The 22,702-nt window shown below is 33.0% G+C and overlaps 1 protein-coding gene across 1 annotated transcript in view; it reads left to right on the forward strand.

The window, feature by feature from the left end:
* The window catches only part of SLCO6A1 (solute carrier organic anion transporter family member 6A1), a 77,349-nt gene that overhangs the window by 22,710 nt on the left and 31,937 nt on the right, over positions 1-22,702 (forward strand). Inside the window, exons 6-9 of the mRNA XM_016141408.2 lie at positions 231-352; positions 1,157-1,266; positions 12,719-12,863; positions 22,002-22,197. Of these exons, the coding sequence (XP_015996894.2) occupies positions 231-352; positions 1,157-1,266; positions 12,719-12,863; positions 22,002-22,197 (573 nt within the window). The remainder of the gene's footprint in view (positions 1-230; positions 353-1,156; positions 1,267-12,718; positions 12,864-22,001; positions 22,198-22,702) is intronic.

Genomic DNA, 22,702 nt, shown 5'->3' on the forward strand with positions numbered 1-22,702 from the left:
ATTCTTTATCACCTAAGTGGACAGAGGAAAGGAAGGAAAGGAAAACCTTAAGATCTTGTGGGACAAAGGGAGCTACATAATTGGAGGACTCACTCTCAGCAAAACAACAGGGAGAAATTAACAGAAAGTGTTTCGTTTCTCTTTATTCTTTTTTTTTTTTCTGTTTGATTGTGGCTTTGTCATAAAATACCATCCATAAAATTGAAATTTTTTATTTTTCTTTATTAAAGCGCTGAAGACAGTGCTGATAGTCATGCCTGGCTACGGACTTGGTGGATTCGTTTTGTTTTTGTCTCAATTATTTCATGGTCTACATCAATACCATTGTCATGTTTTTCACATCCTTTACAAGGTGACTATAACAATATAATTCATTAAATTAAAGGATAGCAGATTCCTCCTACCACCCTCATTCCCCATTCTCAGAATATGGCTGAAATATATTTCTTTCAGTCATGGAGATACAGGGACACGTGATAGTACTATTTGAACAAATAAAGCTTCCTGCGGTCAAATGTTATTTTATTTATGTACCAGACATTCATTATATATATTGTTGCCTATCATTTCTTTTTAAAAATGCTTTATATCTAGAGTTTATAAGTTTTCTGAAAGAATTATATTTAAATCTATTATTTAATACATGTATTACCTCATAGAATTGTTAAGATAAAATAATTGTTGAAATTCTTTTAGAAACACTTAAAAAATGCATGTAACATTAGTGAAATCAAACACTCTTCAAATGGTAGTACATTCATTAGCACAAAATATTTTTAGTAATATCAAAGATTACTCTTTTATATTTTAGAGCTATGCTGTCAAATACTGTAGTTTCTTGCTACATGTGGTTATTTAAATTCTAAACTAAATTAAATGATAAATTCATTTATTCCATCATAAGAACTACTTTTCAAGTATTTAATGGCTACAATACTAGACAGTGCAGACATGGAAGATTTTCATGATCACAGAGTGTTCTTTAGAACAACATCGTTTTAGAAGAATGTAGCTTTTGCTTAATTAAATTGACTAGCTTATTCAGAATAGCTCAGTTGGCATTCCAAGACAAATTGGGTTTATTAGAATATGTATGTGTGTTTATATATGCTTTAGTTATTTGAACATGTCATAAGATTCTTTTGTTAAAATACAGGTACAACAAGGATAAAACCTGAGGAACACAAAATGCCTTATTTTGTGGACAAAAAACAGAAAGATCAGGAATTGGGAACTAGTATCAAAGATTTATTTGCTTCTATTTTGGTAAAGTAAAGTATTTTACATGAATAATCCAATTAAGTTCACTTGTGCAATGTTCTAATCGTGGGTTTAAGAAAATTATGGTAAAATGTTCAACTTAAATCTGAGTGGTGCTTTTGAAGTCTTAATTAACCTATTGTTTTGATAGATATTAGAAAACAGGACCCAGCTTACCTAAGTGGCATTGCCAAGAACTTAGCTGGTATCAAAGCCTGGTACCAAGTATTTTCCTTCTTCTTTTATATTATTTGTGTTTATTTTTTCCCTGCAGAAAAATAAAAGAAATTTAATAAGATGACATACAGGTATTAACATTATATATCCTTTTATTATATTTAAATGACTTAGAGCTCTAGAAGTTAACAAATATTCTCACAAACATCATATTTTATTGAAAATATGTTATCTCAATAGCAAATGGAGAAAAACACTTTGTAATATCCATGACTTTGTTTCTGTAGGTGAGAAACAAGGTCTGTAACACAGATATTGGGGTTAAAAATCCCCAACTTGTAAATAGTAATTCTTCATTCAATTTGTTTTCTGTGCACAACTTCATTCTTTATGTTGCCCTCAGAATTGTATTTCTCACATGTAGATATTATCGGGTCATTTTCTAGATTACTTGGTAGGTACATTTAACACTCTTTTAGTGGGACATTGACTACTCTTCACAAAGCATCAACTGAATTTTTCTACCTCATCTCAGAATTTTATCCCTATTTTCTCCACATTCCAGCCACATGTTTTTTCATGGACACATTAGGTACTTTATAGTTCTGGACCTTTGTAGAAGCTAATCTCTCTACTTTTTCTACTCCATTCTCTTTGTCAAATCTTACCTTATATTCTTGGGCAAAATGAGTTTCTCCTTCCTTAATGCTTTCATAGACATTTGTTCAAAATACAATGGAACATAATGTATATATATGGGATATACATATAGACAGTGCTTTTTATTAGTCTAATTCTTCTTAAAATGAATAGATAGGTTGTATAAAATTAGAAATTTTGTTTACTTGTTTTTATTCAAACATAGTATTTTATCTCATTATCAAATCCTGGACCCTTCCTTATAAATGAATTATATTTCATTCAAATTTTTATTTAATTTTAATTTTTACCAAAATATTACACATATGTATTTTAGCAATGCATAAATAAATTAGATATAACCTCTTTTATATTGTTAAAAATTAAGATATAATTGTTAAAAAAACACTTCAGAAAATTTAAACATGAATGTTTTAAGTTTTTGTTTTAAGATAACTTTCATTCAAGAAACAAAAACAAACCGATTTCAATATCTCTCTCTTGGAAATAGAGTGCTTTGATTATTATTGTTAGGATACAAACAAAATACAATGCCTGTTAATAATCTTAGACTTTTGACTGACACCTTCCTGGTGGGTAACTAGAAAATATCTTAATTCTTTTCAAAGTTTATTAGAAGATGTGACTTCTAGAATATTAGAGTGAGGAGACTGGAAAATCTTCACCTCCAAAAAACAGGGGTTGAAACTGGCAAAATTTTCATAAATCATTTTAAAATCTGGAAGTTAGGACTGTACTTTGAAAATGACTGATTTAGTTTGTCAAAGACCTTTCTATTTAATTCTGAAAGCACAATTACCGAGCAGGTTCTGCATATGTCATTGGCCTGTACATTTAGTGCATGATAGGTGCCTGTCCCAGGAAGAAGGAAGGTTAGGAAAGTCATAAATAACCTTGTGATATTCCTAACCCAAAGGCAGCCAATAGCAAAACAGTAATCAAAAGTGAAGTTGCCTTGCTTTAAGCCCACCTGGACTTCATGTAAATAGTAATTCGAGAAATTCTTATTTTTCAATTCATCGCATAAGAATTGGTGTGTAATTTGAATAGAATAACTTGTTACTCTTTTTGAAAGCTTTTTCATTACAACTTGATAGAACCATACTTATCTAATTTTCTAAATAAAAAAAGTTAACAATTGTTGAAGCTCACCATTTAAAGGGTCCTTAAATACTTTTGGAGACATTATTATTTTGTATGCCTCTATTTTTATTCTATAAAATAATGGTAATAATAGCATATTGGAATTAAATGTGTTAATATAGGTAAGGTGTTTCCTAAGAGAACAATGCCTGACACATAGTAATACAATATGTTTGTTATTTTAGTTTTGCTTATCTCTTCTTTATTGTACATAATGTCATTGTGCTAGGTGTTGAAGACACAATAGTAATGTAACTCCCATGACTTTACGGAGTTTGTGTCCTTGTGTGAGTCACAGAATTTTTCAGAGACACAAAATAAAAACAAATGATTAACGACTGACTAGGGAAAATTCTTTGTGAAACCTATTTTAGATATGGGGTAAATAAGACTTTGTCGAACAGGGAATATTTAAATGGGGGAACCTAAAACATGATAAAAAGTTAACCATGTGAAGATTGGTCATTAAGAACATACCAAGCACAAGAGACACATTTGGAAAGACCTTGAGGCAACAAAGATTTGGGTATATTCATGAAGATTCTTGTGGTACATGATAAGAACTTTAAATTTTATTCTTAGTGCAATAGGTAATCACGTATATAAAGTAAGGGAATAATTTGAACATGATATAAACTTTATTTTAGGAACTTTTAAACTTTGTGTAAGAAAATGGATTACAGTGGGAAAAGAATTGAAAAGGCAGTGCAATTTGGATGTTGTTTCAGGAAATTTTCCCTAGGTACTATAAATGGTTGGGCTTTTAATTCAGCTGGGTATATGAGAACCAGTTGTAGGAACTAATTAAATAACCACTTGGTATTTATGAAATTCAAGGGTACTGACAATAGTTTGTGTAAGAAGAAGAAATAAAATAAACCTTCCTGGTATCAACTTGATCTGAACTTCTGGAGCCTTAAAAAATAAATAGATAAAAAGCCTAAAATATGGGGAAGCAAAGGTTCTAAAATTTAGATACGGACCTGTAGTATTAAGATACAACAGAAAAGCCTGTATATCCAGGCTCTTGCCATTAACATTGTATCAGGCTGAGTTTCAGAAAAAAAAGAGAGAGAGAATGAGCTGTACCTTAGGTAGCCTACTAGATTAAACAAGTTCCCAATGGTTTGCTTATTTCATGGTTTTACCACATGCCAATGCTGACTTTCTCAACAGAGCATATCTGTTAAGCCGTGTTGGTGAAATTAAAGTAAGCACATCTTCCCTGGTAATGAAGGAGGCAACTGGTGTTGTCTGCTACGTTGGTGAAGATTATCAAAGAATCCATGCAAGTAGAATGGAGTTGAACAGTAATAATGCTTATAACCCCCTCTTCAGTTAAGAGCTGGCTAGAGATGCTATGAGTTTTTGAGAATGAGTAAGAAGTAGAACTAAATGTGAATTTATGCTTCTCTGTGGTAGATCTTATAGGTAGAGAGATTTTCCCCGTAAGGGTCTATTACATTCACCTAATCCCAAAAGCCAGGTCGCACACTAGAGAATCTAAATACCTGAGTGTCATCCTTCATCCTACTCTTCTTTGCTGAAAAAAATCTTATAGAGAGCCAGCAGTAGCCTTCTGTTTGGACTCTGTGATTTATCCAAGGTGGTAATAAGGCTAATGGTAAATTAGTTGGCTTCTTAGCCATAGGTTCTGATTTGTTAGCAGACCTACTAGTAGGACTACCCAGTGAGGACATTATGTAGCATTTACTACTGGTGAGACCTTTTGCAAATTTCCATATTTCTTTGATTCTAAGACACACTTTTTCCCCTTCACATTTTAACATCTTTGAAATAGGGTTGGATATTAAATGGGTGGTCTCAAAATAACTGTAAGTGAGGATGTAATTGTGATATAGTAGATATTGCCTGAGTCTGGGCAGAGTCGGTTATGGCTGTTCATATTATCTTTAATGGAGTTATCTACTTTAGCGGTGCTGTCCATATTGAGTGAAACTGTTGTTTAACTCTTCGATATTTAAGCATCGAACTGTAAAGTTATTGTATGTGTATAAAGACAGAAACAGCAACAGGATAAAATTTTGGTATCAGTTAAACAAACACTTCCTTTTGGAAAAATGATCACTAGTTCACTTTTTGCAAAGTGACATCCAAGTATTTTATGGGTCTTAAGCAAAGGATTCCCAGAAGTAGAGACAGCTTTGCTGTACTTTTATTGAGATGCCTACAAAAAGGATTGCCTACCACATGCTAAGCTGTGGAGCTTAATCAGGAAAAATTGGCAAGTCTTTAATAGATCTAATATATTTCAAAAGCTGATGACACTGATAATTGCATAACACAGAACTTTCCTTAAGGGATTGTATCATAATGTATAAGTGGCAGTTTCTTTCTTAGTGATACATAAAATAATGGTGTCTCTTACCATTGATGGCATTTTTAGATTCAATAAAATATGCTCCTTTAACCTTTCTAAGCCTCACTTTCTTCAGCTAAGAATTTGGTACAGTAATGGTACATTAATGGTACTTTGCTCATAGGAATGTAAGGTTTATAAATCGGTGCATAGCCCATAGTAAAAACTAAATAAATACATAAGTAAAATGAAGGCCTACTTGAGATATTTCTGATTTTATAGTAGGGAAGGAAACTGTATTAAAAAACTGGAGGAAAGTTTCTTAACAAGATTTTCCTTTTACCTCAATAGGAAGAATGGGTCATCAAACAGAAAATAAGAATATTTAAGACTAGAATGGGAAACTCAATTGAATAAAGGCCTTTTGTCTTCCTCCTCTACTAATCCTGTAGTTCAGTACCTCCTGGTTCTTGAAACTTAGTTGGTCTTGTTTGCCTAAAGTCCAGTGACTGTTTAGAAGCCCCTGATACAAGGACTGATGGAAAGTCATTCCTACAAGCATACCATTCTAGTCAGTAAAATGTATCGCCATCATCATAAGACTTTGACTAACAGCTGGTTGAAATATATACCTCCTAATTTTCTAGGTGTGGATTTTTTAAAAAAATGAGTCTTTTTTTACTTGTCATTAATTTTTATTAAAGGAGGCCAGTAAAGTGACTATTTCAGAATAGATTCCCTCTACTATTACCATATTTCCTGCTGGCTGTTATATATTTTAGAAAATTCATCAAGTAAGGAAATAAAAGAGTTTTATTAAAATGTCAGTAAAGAATTTTATAGTGTTAAAATGGATAAAATGGGCATAAGTAAAATAAAAGATAAAAAGCTACAACAGAGAAAATTAACACTTTTATAATATCCGTTAGGTAAAATGTTTTAAATACGAAAGTAGATGGGTTTAAACTTGAAGACTAGAAAGTAAGTCAGTGAATAAGAACAATAGCTATCTATCTACAGCTATAAGAATATAATAGATTAGAAAAAAATTTAAAAATAAAAATATAATTCTTGGAGGTAGAGAAGTAAATCATGGAGAAGAAAAAAGCAATGATGTTAAACTGGTAGAAGAAGGTAAAGAATAAGATTTTATAGGAGAAAAGCCCCTTTTAAATGTATGAAGTAGAAAGATCAGTAGTTTTGCCCTATTTTTCTTCATCTCAAGCCTTAAGTCTCACACCTTGTTAGCAGGGAAGGCACTTGCATACTAGGACTCCAACGAACAAAGAAGAGTCAAGAATATTATGATATGAAAGAACTCTGTGAACTATAAAAAAAATGAATATGAAGTGTTATTCACCACTTGTGTGACTAAGAAAGTATAACAGAATATGCCAAGAGAGCTACTGTCCAAATTATTTAGATATTTTACTATTTGTAATCAAAATATCGAATTGCCTTTGAAAATAAATTACTATCGTAGAAAGTATAATCGATGTACATTAGATGTGATAATATGGTTTTAAAAATATATTTATTGTTTGTATTTATGTCAGAACCTTATATACTAGTATTAGTCTCTTAGTTTTCTACAGATTTGATTCTAAATTGGTGTTTATGGAAGCAGAGTAGGTGAGATTACAGCATGGAAGTCTGAAACATTTTTAACCTTGCAATAATAGCATTTATTAGGTGAGATCTTTTACTTTTATTGACATATTTAATGAAAATAACCATTACTTATTTTCTATGGCTAATTATAGATATTTACCGTAAAGAATCAAGACGAAAGCAAGTGAGAAGTTAAATTATCAAGTAGAACACTTAAGAAGTTCAAAGAAGTTTATTGGTATCCTTTTCAACTTATGTTTTCTTCCTATTTGTAGATGCTAAGGTCTTTCACTGGCAAGATTAGTGTCTCTTGTCATGCAGAGCTGATTAGGATAGGAAGTAGATTACTGCTTCTGCCACAGGATTGAAAAAGTTCCATAATTAATTGGAACATTAAACACCCTATCATAAATATAACTTGTTTGAGTCTTTAGGATCTCTTTCTTTCCTGCAATATTCCTCTGCATTAGTTTCCTTATTAACAATCGTTTCTCACTGCTACTTATGCCTTGTACTGAACCTTAGTCTACTTTTCTGTGGCCTCTACACCTTACACTTTATAATTTGCTAATTCTGTCCTTATTTCAGACTCCTCTATGAAGTAAGCCCATGCAGGATACCTAGCCTACTTTGAAATCACACTCCCAGATGAGCATGAACCTCCTCTGGCGTGGTAAAGTCCCAGGTTGTAGACAGACTCTGTGATAGATTAGGGCTAACTAATAGCCACAGTGCTGCAAGATATGGCTGATGCATAAAACTATCTGCTTCTGTGTAGAAGTAATTTGATTTCTCCCTTTGTATATCAATGCCTACCAGAATTAAGACTGAGTTCACTACATGAAACACCTTGGATTTTGATTTGTATATCTGGCCTTATTCTTTTCCTCCCATATTTATATCTAAGAAAAGAAATAGATTTAAAAAATACAGGAAAACATGTACATTTTATTGGAAGGGAGTCTTGTATTCTGAGTGTTTGCTGTGCTCACAGTTTCTATCTGAGTAAAGTGCCTAAAAGTGTTTCCTTGTGCAGTAGTTCCTATGCTCTGTATGATGTTCTAGACGAAAGTAGGTATGGAATTAGCACTTGTGCTCAAGAGAGCAATCTTTAGATTTCTCCAACACCTATTAAATAGCATATCTTGAGAACAATGTCAAACAGGTACACCTTGCTCTAAACTGACTAATTCGGTCAATTTCTTTTTCTCGGGGGAGTATAAGAGAAAGAGAGGGGAACTCAAACAACATAGCTTTGATAAAGAGATGTAGAGCAAATAAACGAGGAAAGACCATTGAGATAGAGAAACAAATGGAGAGAGCATAGTCAGTAGCTATAATAGAAGTAGACAAAGACACAATAAGCTGACAGAAGAAGCTGAATATTTTGGGCCATTGAAGGAATCAAGACAAAGCAATGAAACTCTTATTATTAAGCAGACAAGATAAGCTGCCATCTTCTACTGAATGATGTTCTGTTTCTTTATGAATTGTTTAGCACAGAAAGTGTTTTTGGCTTTCTTACTTTTCTGTGTAACATGGTAAGTCACATCAACTGGATTAACTAAAGAGTCTGTTCATTTTAATCCTAGATAGCCTAAACACAAAAATTATCCAGTGCAGCAGATCTCACTATGGTATCTAGGTCAATATCATCATTGGGGAATTTGTTAGAAATGCAAATTCTTGCACCCTACTGCAGACCTACTGAATCAGAAACTCTGGAAGTAGGACCTGGCAGTCTATGTTTTACACCCTCCAAATGATTCATACACACTAAAGTTTGCAAACAACAAATCTGGTAATCTAGTGTGACCCTCTTATTTTATAAATTATGAAAATAATGTATAATCTTTACTAGATACTTCTATGTGCTAGGGATTGTATTAAATTATTACATGTATTCAATTCTCATAATCCTGTAATCCAGAGATACAGATATTATTATTTCTGTCTTACAGATGATGAACCAATAATTTAAAGAGAATGAGTAACTTTTCCAAAGACATGTTTGGACACACACACACACACGGCCAAATTGAGATTAAGAATATAAGATTATTTCATGTACATGCCTCCAATGGCATTGCTCTGTTTACTATTATATAGTACATTCTAAAAACGAGATGTAGAGATTGTGACAGGACAAAACAAAAACGAGATTTTCTGTTCCTTGTTCTGCCTGTTATAACTGATAAGACTGCCATATAGAATCATGAAATAGTCTACAACTGTATTTAGTATTCAATTCTCAATCATTACTATGAATAAATTAACATTTGTGAACTAGAAAAGAGCTATACTCCATTAATGGAACACAAACTGAATGTACAACATAAAGTAAATATAAAAATTTTAAATTGTACAAAATGAAATATTCAAATAAGAATGCTTAAAATGAGTTATCTACTTTTAAAATTAAATAATAAAGTAAAAAAGAATCACAAAACTATAAGTAATTCAGAAAAAAGAACTTCATGAAAAAATTTAAAACTATGTAACAATGTTAGAGAAGACTAGAACAAGTTGAAAGATATTCTATGTTAATGGATGAAATGACAACTTTCATATGTGATCTCTCTCTCAATAATCTGTGAATTAAATTCAATATAATCACAACTATGGAAAGAATTTGCTATAAAATAGAAGAGGAACTGCATGGATAATTGTTCAGTCGATGTGATGACAAATTTGGTTCTCTATATGATGAAATAAGTTTGGCTATATACTTCATAACTTGTAGAAAGGCAATTTCTAGGTTTAAGAAAATGTGATTTTTAAAAAAACTAACACATTTAGTGTTAAAAATGAAAGAAATGTCTTGTGAGGTGGAAAAAGTTTAAACGAGACTACAATAGCATAAAATACAAAGTAAAAATTATGGATTAGATTAAGAAATAATCTAATAATCAAGGATTTCTATTCTCTAAAGGAGACTGCAGACAATGTTTAAAGATGGGTGGCAGATCTAAATCCAATAAGCAATTAGTGTTTAGAATAAACACAGAATTCTTGGAAAATCTGTCAGCATGGCGAAATTTTGAAAGCCAGCTAATAATATCAAGAATTTGAGATTACATTGGGTGTACCAGTCATCCATTGTTACATGGCAAACTACCCCAAAACTTAATGGCTTAAAATAATAGAATATCTATTTTAATTGTGAATCTGCAGTTTGGGCAGGGCTTGCTCCTCTCAGCTCTGCTTGTAATCAGCTGGTGTGATCTAAGTGTGGGAGATAGAATCATCTGAAGGCTTCTGTACTCAAATGTTGGCTTTTGTTTATTTTATCCTTTTATATATATATTCTTAATTCTTTAATGTCACCACATATTTGACCCCTTTTACCACGTTTACCTTTCTTTTCTCCTCTCTCTGCGACCCTCTGGTAACTGGTCTATCGTCCATATCCATGAGTCTCTGTCCTGTTCATTTGTTACTTTTAGGTTTATATCCCACATGTTAGTGATGTCATGTGGTTTTCAACTTTTTCCGTCTGGCTTATTTCATTTAGTATGATCATCTCGAGGTCCATCCATGTTGTCGCAAATGACAGTGTTTCATATCTTCTTATGATACTGTTTTCTACAACACCCTCAGATGGCCTCTCCATCTGGTCTGGGCTTTCTAACAACATGGTGACTGAGTAATAAATTCATAGTCCTGAGAGAGTGAGAATTCCCAGCAGAAGTAATATTGTCCTTTTATGACTTCACCTCTAAAGTCATGCACCATTATAGTCATGTGCTGTATAAAGGGATTTCGGTCAAAGACAGACCACATATACAATGGTGGTTCCATCCCATAAAATTATAAAGGAGCTGGAAAATTCCTATCACCTAGTGATGATGTAGCCATCATAATGTTGCAGCATACCAGTAACATTTCTCATGTGTTCGTGGTGATGCTGGTGTAAGCAAACCTACCGGGTTGCCAGTCATATAAAAGTATAGCACATAAAATTGTGTACAGTACATAGTACTTGGTGATGATAATAAACAACTGTCACTGATTTTTGTATTTACTATATTATACTTTTTACTATTATTTTAAAGTGTACTCTTTCTATTTATAAAAAATGTTTGCTGTAAAACACTATGCTGTGTTATGCCAGTGGCAACCTCATGTGTCTCATGTTTACCTTGTCTCTTGATTGCATCATTTTCTCTTTTGTTTGATTTAATCTTGTATTGTTTTGTGCAGTAACATGCTGTATAGGCTTGTAGCCTAAAAGTAATAGGCTCTACCATACAGTCTAGCTGTGTAGTAGGCTATACCACTGAGATTCGTTTGTGTACTCTAAGATGTTTGTACGATGACCGAATTGCTTAACAATGCATTCAGAATATATTCTCACTGTTAAGTGGCTCATGACTGTTTTGAGGCAGTCATAAAGACCTTTCCAGGTTCAATGTCTCTTGATGTGGGAAATATTGCTCTGATGAATTTTAAAAAGTATAAGCTGCTACATGAAGAAAATGGAACTCTCCTATATTATGGTGGGAGTGTAAACTGATACATTTTGGAGAAAAAAAATCCAGAGATGCTGGAATGAAGTATATCAAATTCCAATGCCCTAGAAATCCCTTTCTGAGATATATTCTTCCAAAGACACTCTATCCTAGGACCTTAAGGGTACATGCACAAGAATGTTATTATAGTCTTGTTTCTGGCAGTAGTAGGTAGTTGAAGTCAGCATAAGCATTTAGCCCTGTGGGAGTGGATAAATATCACGAAATTACACTGTGTAAAGTTAAATAGCACTCAGAAGATAAATTAGATGAATATGCAGAATATGATTAGATTTTAAAAACAGTGTTTAGGGGTAGAAAAAACTTAAGTTAATTAAAAAGTATACAAATATAAAACACCAGTAAATATTTTCTAAGATATATGCATGTCCAGGAAATACAGAAATTAGTTTGAAAGTTAATATTTTAATGTAATTTACTGTCATGTTAATTACTCTGTATTGTGTAATAGTAAAATAGGTAAGAGTCAACCATCACTAAATATCCTAGGAAGGTTTCTGAATAAGTTTAAAAAATTTATTAAATTGCAGAATTTAAATGACTTCACTCTTCATGTATGTGGAATTCCCAGTAGTAGAGTAATATAGAATCTGGACTGCAATTCTAGTGATCCACCTTTAGCGTTGCTTAAAATTTCTTTGATTATTTTTCCATGTTAAATAACATAATTTGCTAAGAAAATAACATATAAAAAAAGTTAAAGGAAATTCTACATGCCTGGTTAATGACATCTATTTTTCCTTAATCTTTCTGGCAAATTGTCAGACTCACAAATAAAGATTAAAAATAATATAGAGGTCAAATTACAAATAAAAATGGTTTAAACACTGCATGTCTTTCATAGTATGTGTATGTTGGTCAATGGTAAATTTCTATTTTGGATTTTTATATATAATACTTTCAGTTTACATTGGAAAAGGTAAAATTTTTGTGGATTGGTCATATAAATGGGTACATCTGTTTCTCCTTACCCAAAAAAATAAAGTAATCCATGTGTAACTTATTTCTATTTCAGATTCTGATAAAGACTCCAATATTTGTGTCTCTAGCTCTGGCCAGAGCTTCAGAATCTTTACTTATAATAGGAGCGTCTGCATTTTTGCCTATATATGTAGAGAATCAGTTTATGGTAACACCCACAAAGGCAGCTACACTTTCAGGTAACTCTTCTGCTCAGTGTACTCATTTTGAAATTTTTATGTAAAGTTTTCTTATATGTATTTATGAAATATTTCAAAAAGCAAAAAGTAGGAGTAGCAATGTTTGCTCAGATTTTAAATACCTAACTACCACTTGCTCAAATTTTAAAAATGAGCACTTTGCCTTCATCGCATCAATAATTTTTAACACGTAAAACCTTGTAAGACTTTGAACCCCTCTCATCTCATTTCTCTTCCTCTCTCGCCATAGGTAACCACTCTTCTAAAGTTAAAGTGCATCCTTTCTACACATTTGCATATTTGTATTGCTTATGTGCCTATCTATATACAATCTGTTTCTAAAATTCATGCGTCATTTTGTATATACTCTTCTACTACTTTCCTCTGAAATTATGTTAATCAGATTCATGTTGATATCTATCTATGCATTTTAACTGTGCCATGGAATTTGGTTTTATGAATATGCCATTTATTTTTCCATTACATTAATGGACATGAAGTTGCCTCTACTTTTTCTGTTCCAAACAATGTAGTAACCATAAGCTTGTACATGTCTTCTTACACACATTTGTAAAAGCTGACCTAGGTTTAGACATTGACGAAGAATTGCTATTGTATACATTTTCAGTTTTACTAGACATTGAGAATTGGCTCTCCAAAAGAGGTTATAAATGGAATTAAATGTTTTCAGGTTCTAACATTAATGGGAAAGTGGTAAATGTAATCAGTTATTTTATGCTGTAAAATATCAAAGCTGCACGGTGTGACTTTTAGGATAACCAGTAAAAGAATAATAAAAAAATAATAAAGGAGCATATTAATTTGAAAATTTTGATTAGGAATAATGGAACAAGAATTAAAAGAAAGAAGGAACATAAACATGTGAACCAAGTAAAAAACAAATGTTAAGATGTGCAAAAAACATTGACTATCAGCCAATTATTGAGTAGATTTTGTGATAGAGGGCACACTATTATCAGACTGCAAATAGTCCAAAAGCCAAAAACATGACAGTTTCGAGGGCCATAATACACATTTTTTTTTTCCATGAGTACACCATGTTTGCCATTATGCTTAATCTAACGAATAGAGATTGGGACTAAATCCATTCAGTTTGTTTCATACAGTATTTAATTAAGGCTAGTATTAACAGGACTCCAAGCAACAAGATAAGACCACCTATAATACTGGCCTCAACCATGCTGACAAGGTCCTGGACCCAGCCAGCTAAACAGATCCCTTGGCCCTCAGGGTCTGCTTTAGAAAGCAAAATGTCTTTCTCCTTAAATTTCTGTATTGTCATTTCTACTTAGCCTGAGATAGTAATCCAGGTATAACAGATTGCATATATTCTACCTGGGCCTGCCTGCAAGAATGAAGTTTTGGGCAATTCTATCATCCATAACAATGCTGATCAATATCACACTTTCCAGGGATGAAGTGGTGTCATTGATTATTTCAACTAAAATCAGAGACAAAATTTGTACCATCTTTTCTTAATTGGGTTATTCTTACTGTAGAGATAAGTGCTTTCAGAGTGCATATAAATAATGTGTCAGTAATCCCTCTGGAAAGTTCCCCTCAGTGACCAAAACTAACTTCATTTGAGAGGGATTTCCACAGTCTTCTGAGGCTGTAGAATCTACTGGTGGTATTCCTTTAAACACCTGAAGATCTCTTATGATCACCCCTATGGCTCAATTATACTGTGTTCAGTGACAAATAAGGCTTGTCAAATAGCTGTGAGTCTGAGTTGGTCCATCCCGAAATGAGAATATCCATCCACAGTCACAAAACCTCTGTGGATCGAGCTTTCAGTTTTGACGAGAGGCCAGTAATAAACTGTTTGAAGTTGTTCTTCAAAGGTAGCTGTTTCAGGGAGTCAATGAGTCCTACACCCCAAGGGACACCTTCAAAGGGGGGCTGCCTCCTTTTTCCAGAGACTCCAGCACACAAAATTTTCTGTTATGAAGAATTGTAGCTCAAAGGAGTCATTAGGTTTGTTAGAAATTACATGACCTCAAAATAGGGAGTTTGCCACAGCTTGCTGATTAGCTTCCAATGTAGGTCTGTGGGTTACACTCACGGTGGGTTAGCTGATATAAAAGACCAAGTAGAATGCCCAAACGAGCCATCTGCTGTCTTCAATACTCGAGTCCAAAGTGATGTTCAGCTGCCTTTTGGAGGTGGGGAAGAGAGACAACAACTATTTTTTCTTTACCAGAGAGCTCAAACATTGTGAATCTGTGTGCATAGTCACTCCAAAACTTCATGAATAGTATTCTCAGTTTCGTTGAGTTTCATCAGTCACCCTTGCTGATAAAAGTGTAATAACACCAAAGTCAGAGCCATCGATTCTGAGGCTTCCGACCCTCCAGCCAGCTGAATATCTTATATCAGTGCAACCTCTGGGAATCAGAGGGTAGAGGTAATCACAATAAATCATGACCTCCCCTGTTGAAGTAAATGGCAGAGGAGTTTAGGCACCCTGGAAGGAGTACTGCAGATGTATATTTGTGACCTTGCAGCATGAATGAGAATTGACCTTTGTCTTTGGATGCTAATGGAATCCAAAAGGTGGCTTTGGTAATGTCCAAGACAGAATTTCAAGTACACCAGTCTGCACCATAAATTTTTTATCTCACAATGTCAGGAACATTGGGGTTATGGGAGCAACAGATGAGTTCAGTTGGTTAATCCACTGTAAATCTCAAGCCTCCCATAACTTGTTTCATTGGATATAGATCTGTTCAATTAAGATATTGCATCTTTTACTACCCCTGCTTCCTTTTAGTCCATATTCAAAAGCTAGGACTTTCCTTTCTCTTCCTGAGATCCTGTGTTATTTCCGTTGGGCCACACGAGAGGATACAGGGACACGGTCTTGGAGCAATTTAAATGTCCCACTACCCCTTTTGAAGTTTAAGAGCACATACAGCACAACCTTGCAAAATGTACCAGTTATATTTCAAAATTAGAGTTACAACATTAGTATATTAAAGCCACAACAAAATGTCATTGAAATTGTCCAGAACCTCACCCACAAGGTCATTTTGTCTCCTATTCTGAGGCAATAATGGCAAAATTCTATTTAATGTCTCATCTGTAGTTTCACACAGGAATATGTCTGCCTTAGGGAAAATTTCCCCAGAAGGTCACGGCTACCTTACCGCAGTCAAGGCACACTGCAAAAACAAATCTGAGATTTCTTACTTTTGTCCTAGAGTGGATTCAAAGTTGACATGATAGACTGCAGGAGGAACTAATGGGATACAAAAGAAGGCTTTGGCAATGTAGACAGCATGTCAAGTTGGTGACACATTTTGTTAACAGCCCTCAGACCACCCAGCTATTGCCATTTCACCTTAATGAGGAACTATGCACTCCACCCCCTCATCAACCAAACAAATCAGCTAAACTCCTAATTATTCATTTGTTTCTGTCCATAATCATTGTATATTTCTCTCCTTTCATCCCTAGTGTAGTCGCACATCTCTGTCACTATTGTCTGAAATCAGGAAGAATCCTCTGTCCAACCAAGATGTTTCTTAGTAATAGCTGTTACAGTGGGACAAATCTGAGGCTGAGGTCAGATTTGTGAGGAATTCTCTTTCCTAGAGAATAGTTCATAACCATGATACATTCTGTGGTACTCGTCTTTAAATCTACTTCAGTCTGCAGATACCTCTCCAATTCTTCATCATTAATAGGCAATAATCAGCCTATTCACTACTGATTTCCAGTACTTCTGTCAGATTCCATTAATTGGTCTATCATTCTCCATCTTACATAAAGCCATGTTTCTGTCAACATCCCAGCTATGTCACCAAAAGTGCTAAGATTTGTGAAGAGCTTGAATTTTACTGTGTTTGAAAGCTAACAAGTTGGTCTACCATAGTTTCATGGATGCTAGCAGAAGACATAAAACTCCTTGGTCAGAGATGAAGGAAAGTTTGTGACTCACAATAGCAGTAGCTAGAGCTCTCTCTCTCTCTGTCTCTCTCTCTCTCTGTCTCTCTGTCTCTGTCTCTCTCTCTCTGTCTCTCTCTCTCTCTGTGTGCGCGCACACACATGTATGCATATGTAAGTTTTTCATGGCCCAGTTCCTACAGGATAATGTAAAGGAGAGTTGGTTACACCTGCATACATGATTGGTTGCTCTACAGGAGTGGATTACATTACATTCCCTGAGCTTAGGGAACCTAGAACTTTTATAATAGATAGTAATCATGTTTGCCTTTTGATCCAGAGAAAGATGTTATTTTTATAATACTTGACAGTAAGCAATGTCTTCTTCTAGTTCCAGAGGGGGAACTATCTCCATCTTCCAAAACCATAAACAAACATGCCCTTATTCCCGAGGAAGACATTATCTCTCTATTAATCAAGACCGTTGTTCACTATATTAAGAACCTTGAAAAGAGAGAACAAAGAGTAGTCAGTGCTTCTGCTTGCAGGATGTATAGCATCATTGGATTATGGAGAAGCTTTGCCTAATAAATAGAGTAGTAAAAAATATATATATGTGTGTATATGTGTGTGTGTGTGTGTATGTGTGTGTGTATATATATATACATATACATATATAATTTTGTCACATTGGGGGGAGGAATCTACTATGTTATTTACAGGAAGGAAATGAAAATGTTGAAAGTAAAAGGACAGAGAAAGTTGTACTATATGAGTACTACTCAAAACAAAGGCGGTGTTACCACAGTAATTTTAAATATAGTATTCTTCAACCCAAGAGTCATTACTTAGTATAAAGAGAGATAATTTATAAGGTCAGAGGAGTCAACCAAAGAGGTAGATAATATAATTATATGCTTTAAAATATATAAAACAAAAAGTTGAGTTAATTAGATATTAGTGATATTGGGCGTATTAGATATCCTTATGCAAAAGGATAAATCTTGATCTCTACTTCATTATATACACAAATACAAATTCTAGATGGATTGCAGATCTAAATGTGAGTGATAAAGCAGTAAAGCTTTTCAGAATAAGGCTTTTTAGGAAAAGATATTCATGGCATTAGAGAAGACAAAGATTTCTTAAATAGGACATAATCACATAACCATACAGAAAAAAATAAGTGATATTACATTAAAATTAAGAATTTCAATTCATCAAATGTTGGCAATTTTGAGTGAAAATGCAAGCAAAACAGTCTTTTTCATAGAAATATTCTACAAAGGATTTGTGTCCAAATATGTAAAAATATTTGACAATAATAAAAAGGCAGATAATCCAAGAAAAATGGACAAAGACTTGAATAGACATTATATAAAACATGATATTAATTGGCCAATATTCTTATAAAAATGTACTCATGACTTCAGTAGTTTTCAGGGAAATGCCACAATGCAAAATGGCTAAAATGAAAAAGAGAAATAGATGTTGGCATAGAAGGGGAGCTATTGGCTCTTCTACTACTGGTGAGATTGTAACTTAGGTTACCGTTTTATAAATCTCTTTGGCAGCGAAATAAAAATCTTAATATATACAAATCCTCTGATCCAAGAATTCCACTCCTCGTCATATACCCAACATAAGTTCCTCTTTTAAGAATATGCCCAACAGAAATGCAAATATTTACAAAAGGACATGTACATGAATTTTTAAAGTAGCAGCACAATTCACAACATCACAATGAACAAATTAGTTGTGGTGTATGCATATAGATTGCTATCCAGCAATGAGATGACATGACCTATTGTTATATATGAAAACATAGGTGGATTTTTCAAACATCATGTCAAACAAAAGAAGCAATAATGTATGCATACTTTAAGTTCTGTATTTTATAAAATTCTGTAAGTACATGAAAGAGCATCTGGTCTTTTGGTAATGTCGGATTTTTGACCTGAGTGGTGGTTACATAGGTATATTCACTTTGAAAATTCATCAATATGTACAGTTGTGATTTATGTACTTTTCTATACACCAGTAAAATATTTACATAAAAGTTAATTGGAAGTTCTGTGCATTGTAGTTAAATTTCAACTGTTTTATTTTCTTTGAGGGCAGTCTTTCAAGGACCCAGTTATTTATTTGTTGGACCCCCAGTATCCAGTATTTTCTTATTGCCTAGGGCAATAAGCCTGACAGCCAATATTTTCTTATTTGAGTTAGGTCCTCAGTTTTCTGCTTACAGATGTGCTTGGTTTCCCCAAATCTACAGTTGTTGAGTTCAAGCTGAATAAATTTAGGGTCTTCTTGTTTAGTCATATGTCATGTATGTAGACATACGAATTTTAAGGACAAAACATTTTATATAGACTTTCATCCAATTCTCTGGTTTTTAACATCCTTATTTTCATTGGTTCATTGGTATGTACTGCCCTTAATTTCTGTGATTCTGAAGTAAAGTATAATTTGCTTCTCCTTGACTTCCTTACCTGTAGGCTCACTGCTCACCCTCTGAGGTCTCCCAATTCAATTCCAGTTCCCACAATTTTCTTGATAAATATTGTCCCTACTCTGTTTGTACTTTTTTGCTTTCTAATAAATGAATTGGTCTGCAAATATCTACCATTTAACAAACACTCATGTTTACTCTGTGACTGGACACTCTTCTAAGCACTTAAATATTAACTCTTAATTCTAAGAACCTCACGAAAGAGGTATCATTAGTTACAGATTTTCTTTAGTAGCATCTAATGCATTTAGATATAATTTTCATTATTGTTCAGTTCTAAGTATTTTTAATTCTCATTATCATATTTTTATTTAAGCCATGAATTACAAAGAGAGTTTTAGTTGCTAAATATATACTTTGTTTCTTTTTTTAATAGCATTATAAGCTAAGTCTCTGTTTTTAGAAAGCTGAATTGAAATATTACTTTGTTTATGGATTTTTAATTTCCTTGAAATCTGGGCAGTTTTTACATAATTTATTTATTTATACAATGTCTTGATCTATTTTCATGATATATATATATATATTTTTGCTACTTTATTTTCAAACATTTTTTAAAAAAGTCCAATTTGATGTCTTTTTAATAGTTAACTTTTATTAATTTTGTATTATTGTGAATTCTGATATATTTAAGTCATTTTTAACTTATTTGTATTATTTTTGTTTATTACTCTCTATTTTTCTTCTTTTTTTCCCTACTATCCTGTCTTCCGTCAATGGACTCATTCTTTATTTATTTTATGTCCCTTAGTTTAGGAGATTTTAAGTGCCCATTGACAGTTCACTAGCCCCACTCTTCTGGAATGTGCATGCATGCATGTTATGTGTTTGGTCTTTAGGTTATTAACATAACAATATCGATGTTATGAATTTTGCTAGTATATGATGAATTCTATTATTTATTTTTTACTCCTCGATAGTTGGAATATACTTTTATTCCCAGGACTAATATTTCTTTAATTAGGGAAACTTCTCATTCTCATCTACAATTTTTCAAATATTATTTCTTTGGTATACCTTTTATTATATTTCTCATGACAGCTGTAAAACATTTCATGGAACTTCTTATCCTATTCTTACTGTATTTTAAAAAAAAACAACAACTATTTTTTGAATAGTTTAGATTTACAGAAAAAAATTGAAGATATTACAGAGTTTTCATATACTAAGTACCTAGTTTCTCTTTTCTTATGTCAGTATGGCAGATTTGTTACAATTAGTGAACCAATAACAATACATTATTACTAGCTAAAATCAATTTTATTTAGATTTCTTTAGTTTTTAAATAATGTCCTTTTTTCTCTTCTAGGATCTCATTCAAGATACCACATTATATTTAGTTCTCATGTCTCCCTAAGCTCCTCTTGAGTATGACAGCTTCTCAGTCTTCTTGTTTTTTATGATTTGACAGTTCTAAGACATGCTTGTCATATATTTTTTAGAATGTTCCTCAGTTATAAATTGTCTGATATTTTTCTCATGCTTAGACAGGAGTTATGGGTTTTGGAAAGAAGACCACAGAGGTAATGTGCCATTTTCATCATATCATATATCAGGGGCACATACTGTCAACATAGCTTACTCCTTTTAAATTCGACCTTTATCATTTTGCTGAGGTAGTGTATATTATATTTTTTCCACTGTACTCATTGTCTTTTAACTGCTTATTTTAGCTATTCTTCCTTCATTCTTTAAAAAAAATTACATACTGGATGAATAACAAAATCCTTCTTCCAATTCATTAATTTGCTTTTCAGTCTGTAGTTTAGGATTTGAGTTTTTATTTAAAAAGTTATATTTTTAAATATCTAGGTTTTTTTATTTGCTCTTTTGTATCCACCTGCTCTTATTTTTTCATTCCTTTCTTTATCAATTTTATTTCTTCATTTTTATGGACGTTACACTGTCATTAATCTTTCTGAGCATTCTAAAATTATTTACAAGTCTTTGTCAGACAACTCTATGGTATACATTTAATCTGCTGTTAATGGGATTTTTTTTGTATGTTTCTACCTTATATTTCTCTTGCTCTTTTCCCATTTAAATTTACTATTTCTATATGTTTGGTACTGAGGAGATCCCATCAATATACAAATGTACTGTGCTATCTTCATCTGATTATTTTCTAACTATATTTCTTCTCTTCCAACTCCTTTCCACCATCATGTGCTTACCTCTTCCTAATGCCTTATGCTTCATTGAAAAGAAAACTATATCTCATAACGGCTATTCTGGAGTCCAACTTTATCGTTAGGTTGTTGATATTGTACATGCATTCGCAGAGGCAATGAGTGGATTGGTTTCATTCTTGGCAACGAATCCCTGTGAACTCTTGTCACAATGGGCATGCCTCCTGATGTAAACCATAAATCCAGGCAGCTATTCAATTATAACTCTCAATAAGACAGCTCTCATCTTCTATTTTTCATGGATTAAGTTTGCTTAGATGTCATAACTACGTAGGGGCAAAACTTCACCAGCACTGCCCTACAGTCCCTTACGCCTGTGGCTTCAGCCCCACTCACAAATTTGTATTTCTCTTAAAGTCAGGTTTGTTGAGATGTTTATCATGCCTTTAGGTTTTCTCTATGTCTTTTTATTTAAGTCTATGTTTGCTATATGTTTAGAGTAGAGGGGATTGCATCAATGTATGAATTTTCTGTGCTGTCTTTAGCTAATTATTTTTAACTATGTTTTCTCTTCCTCCTTTTTTTTAGGACTTGTTTTAATTCCAGGAGCAGCACTTGGCCAGCTTCTGGGAGGTATCATTGTTTCTAAGCTACAAATATATTGCAAAGGCCTTCTGACATTTATAATGGTTACATCTATGATAACAGTTGTGCTGGTCATATTTATGATTTTTGTATACTGCAACCCAATGCCATTTGCTGGGATCAATGAAGATTATGGCGGGTAAATATAATTTAGTATATTAGATATTACATCTAAATCAACAATGTATGTCTCAGTCAGTTAATAATTATTTATTCAGTAACTCTTATAAGTTTATCATTCTTGAAATTATTTCACATGTAAAAGCATAATTTTACCTTTCATATTAAGGGCAGAAATATAATAATGGTGGATTATAATATAATTTCTCATGCATTCATAAAGTACTAAAGAAAAAACACATTGAGATGATTCAGAGCCTAGAAGTAGAATTCTGTATTAAAATGGCTAGCAACGTGGAGACTGTACTGTCTGTCAAAGCCAGTCTCACTTGTGTTCCTGAACTGGCATGTCTGACTGCTTATAGACAGCAAAGAATGGAACTGAAGTACCTCTAAAAAGTATGCATGACTAATGTCTCCTTTAAGCAAAAATTGCAAAAATTTAAAAATGTTAAAGACAGGGGAAAAGAAGAGGAATTGGAAACCAAAGGACTGAGGAATTAAAATAAGTAAAGAAAATAAGA

The sequence above is a fragment of the Rousettus aegyptiacus genome, unplaced genomic scaffold (genome assembly GCF_014176215.1).
Source record: "Rousettus aegyptiacus isolate mRouAeg1 unplaced genomic scaffold, mRouAeg1.p scaffold_m13_p_8, whole genome shotgun sequence".
Classification (NCBI taxonomy): domain Eukaryota; kingdom Metazoa; phylum Chordata; class Mammalia; order Chiroptera; family Pteropodidae; genus Rousettus; species Rousettus aegyptiacus.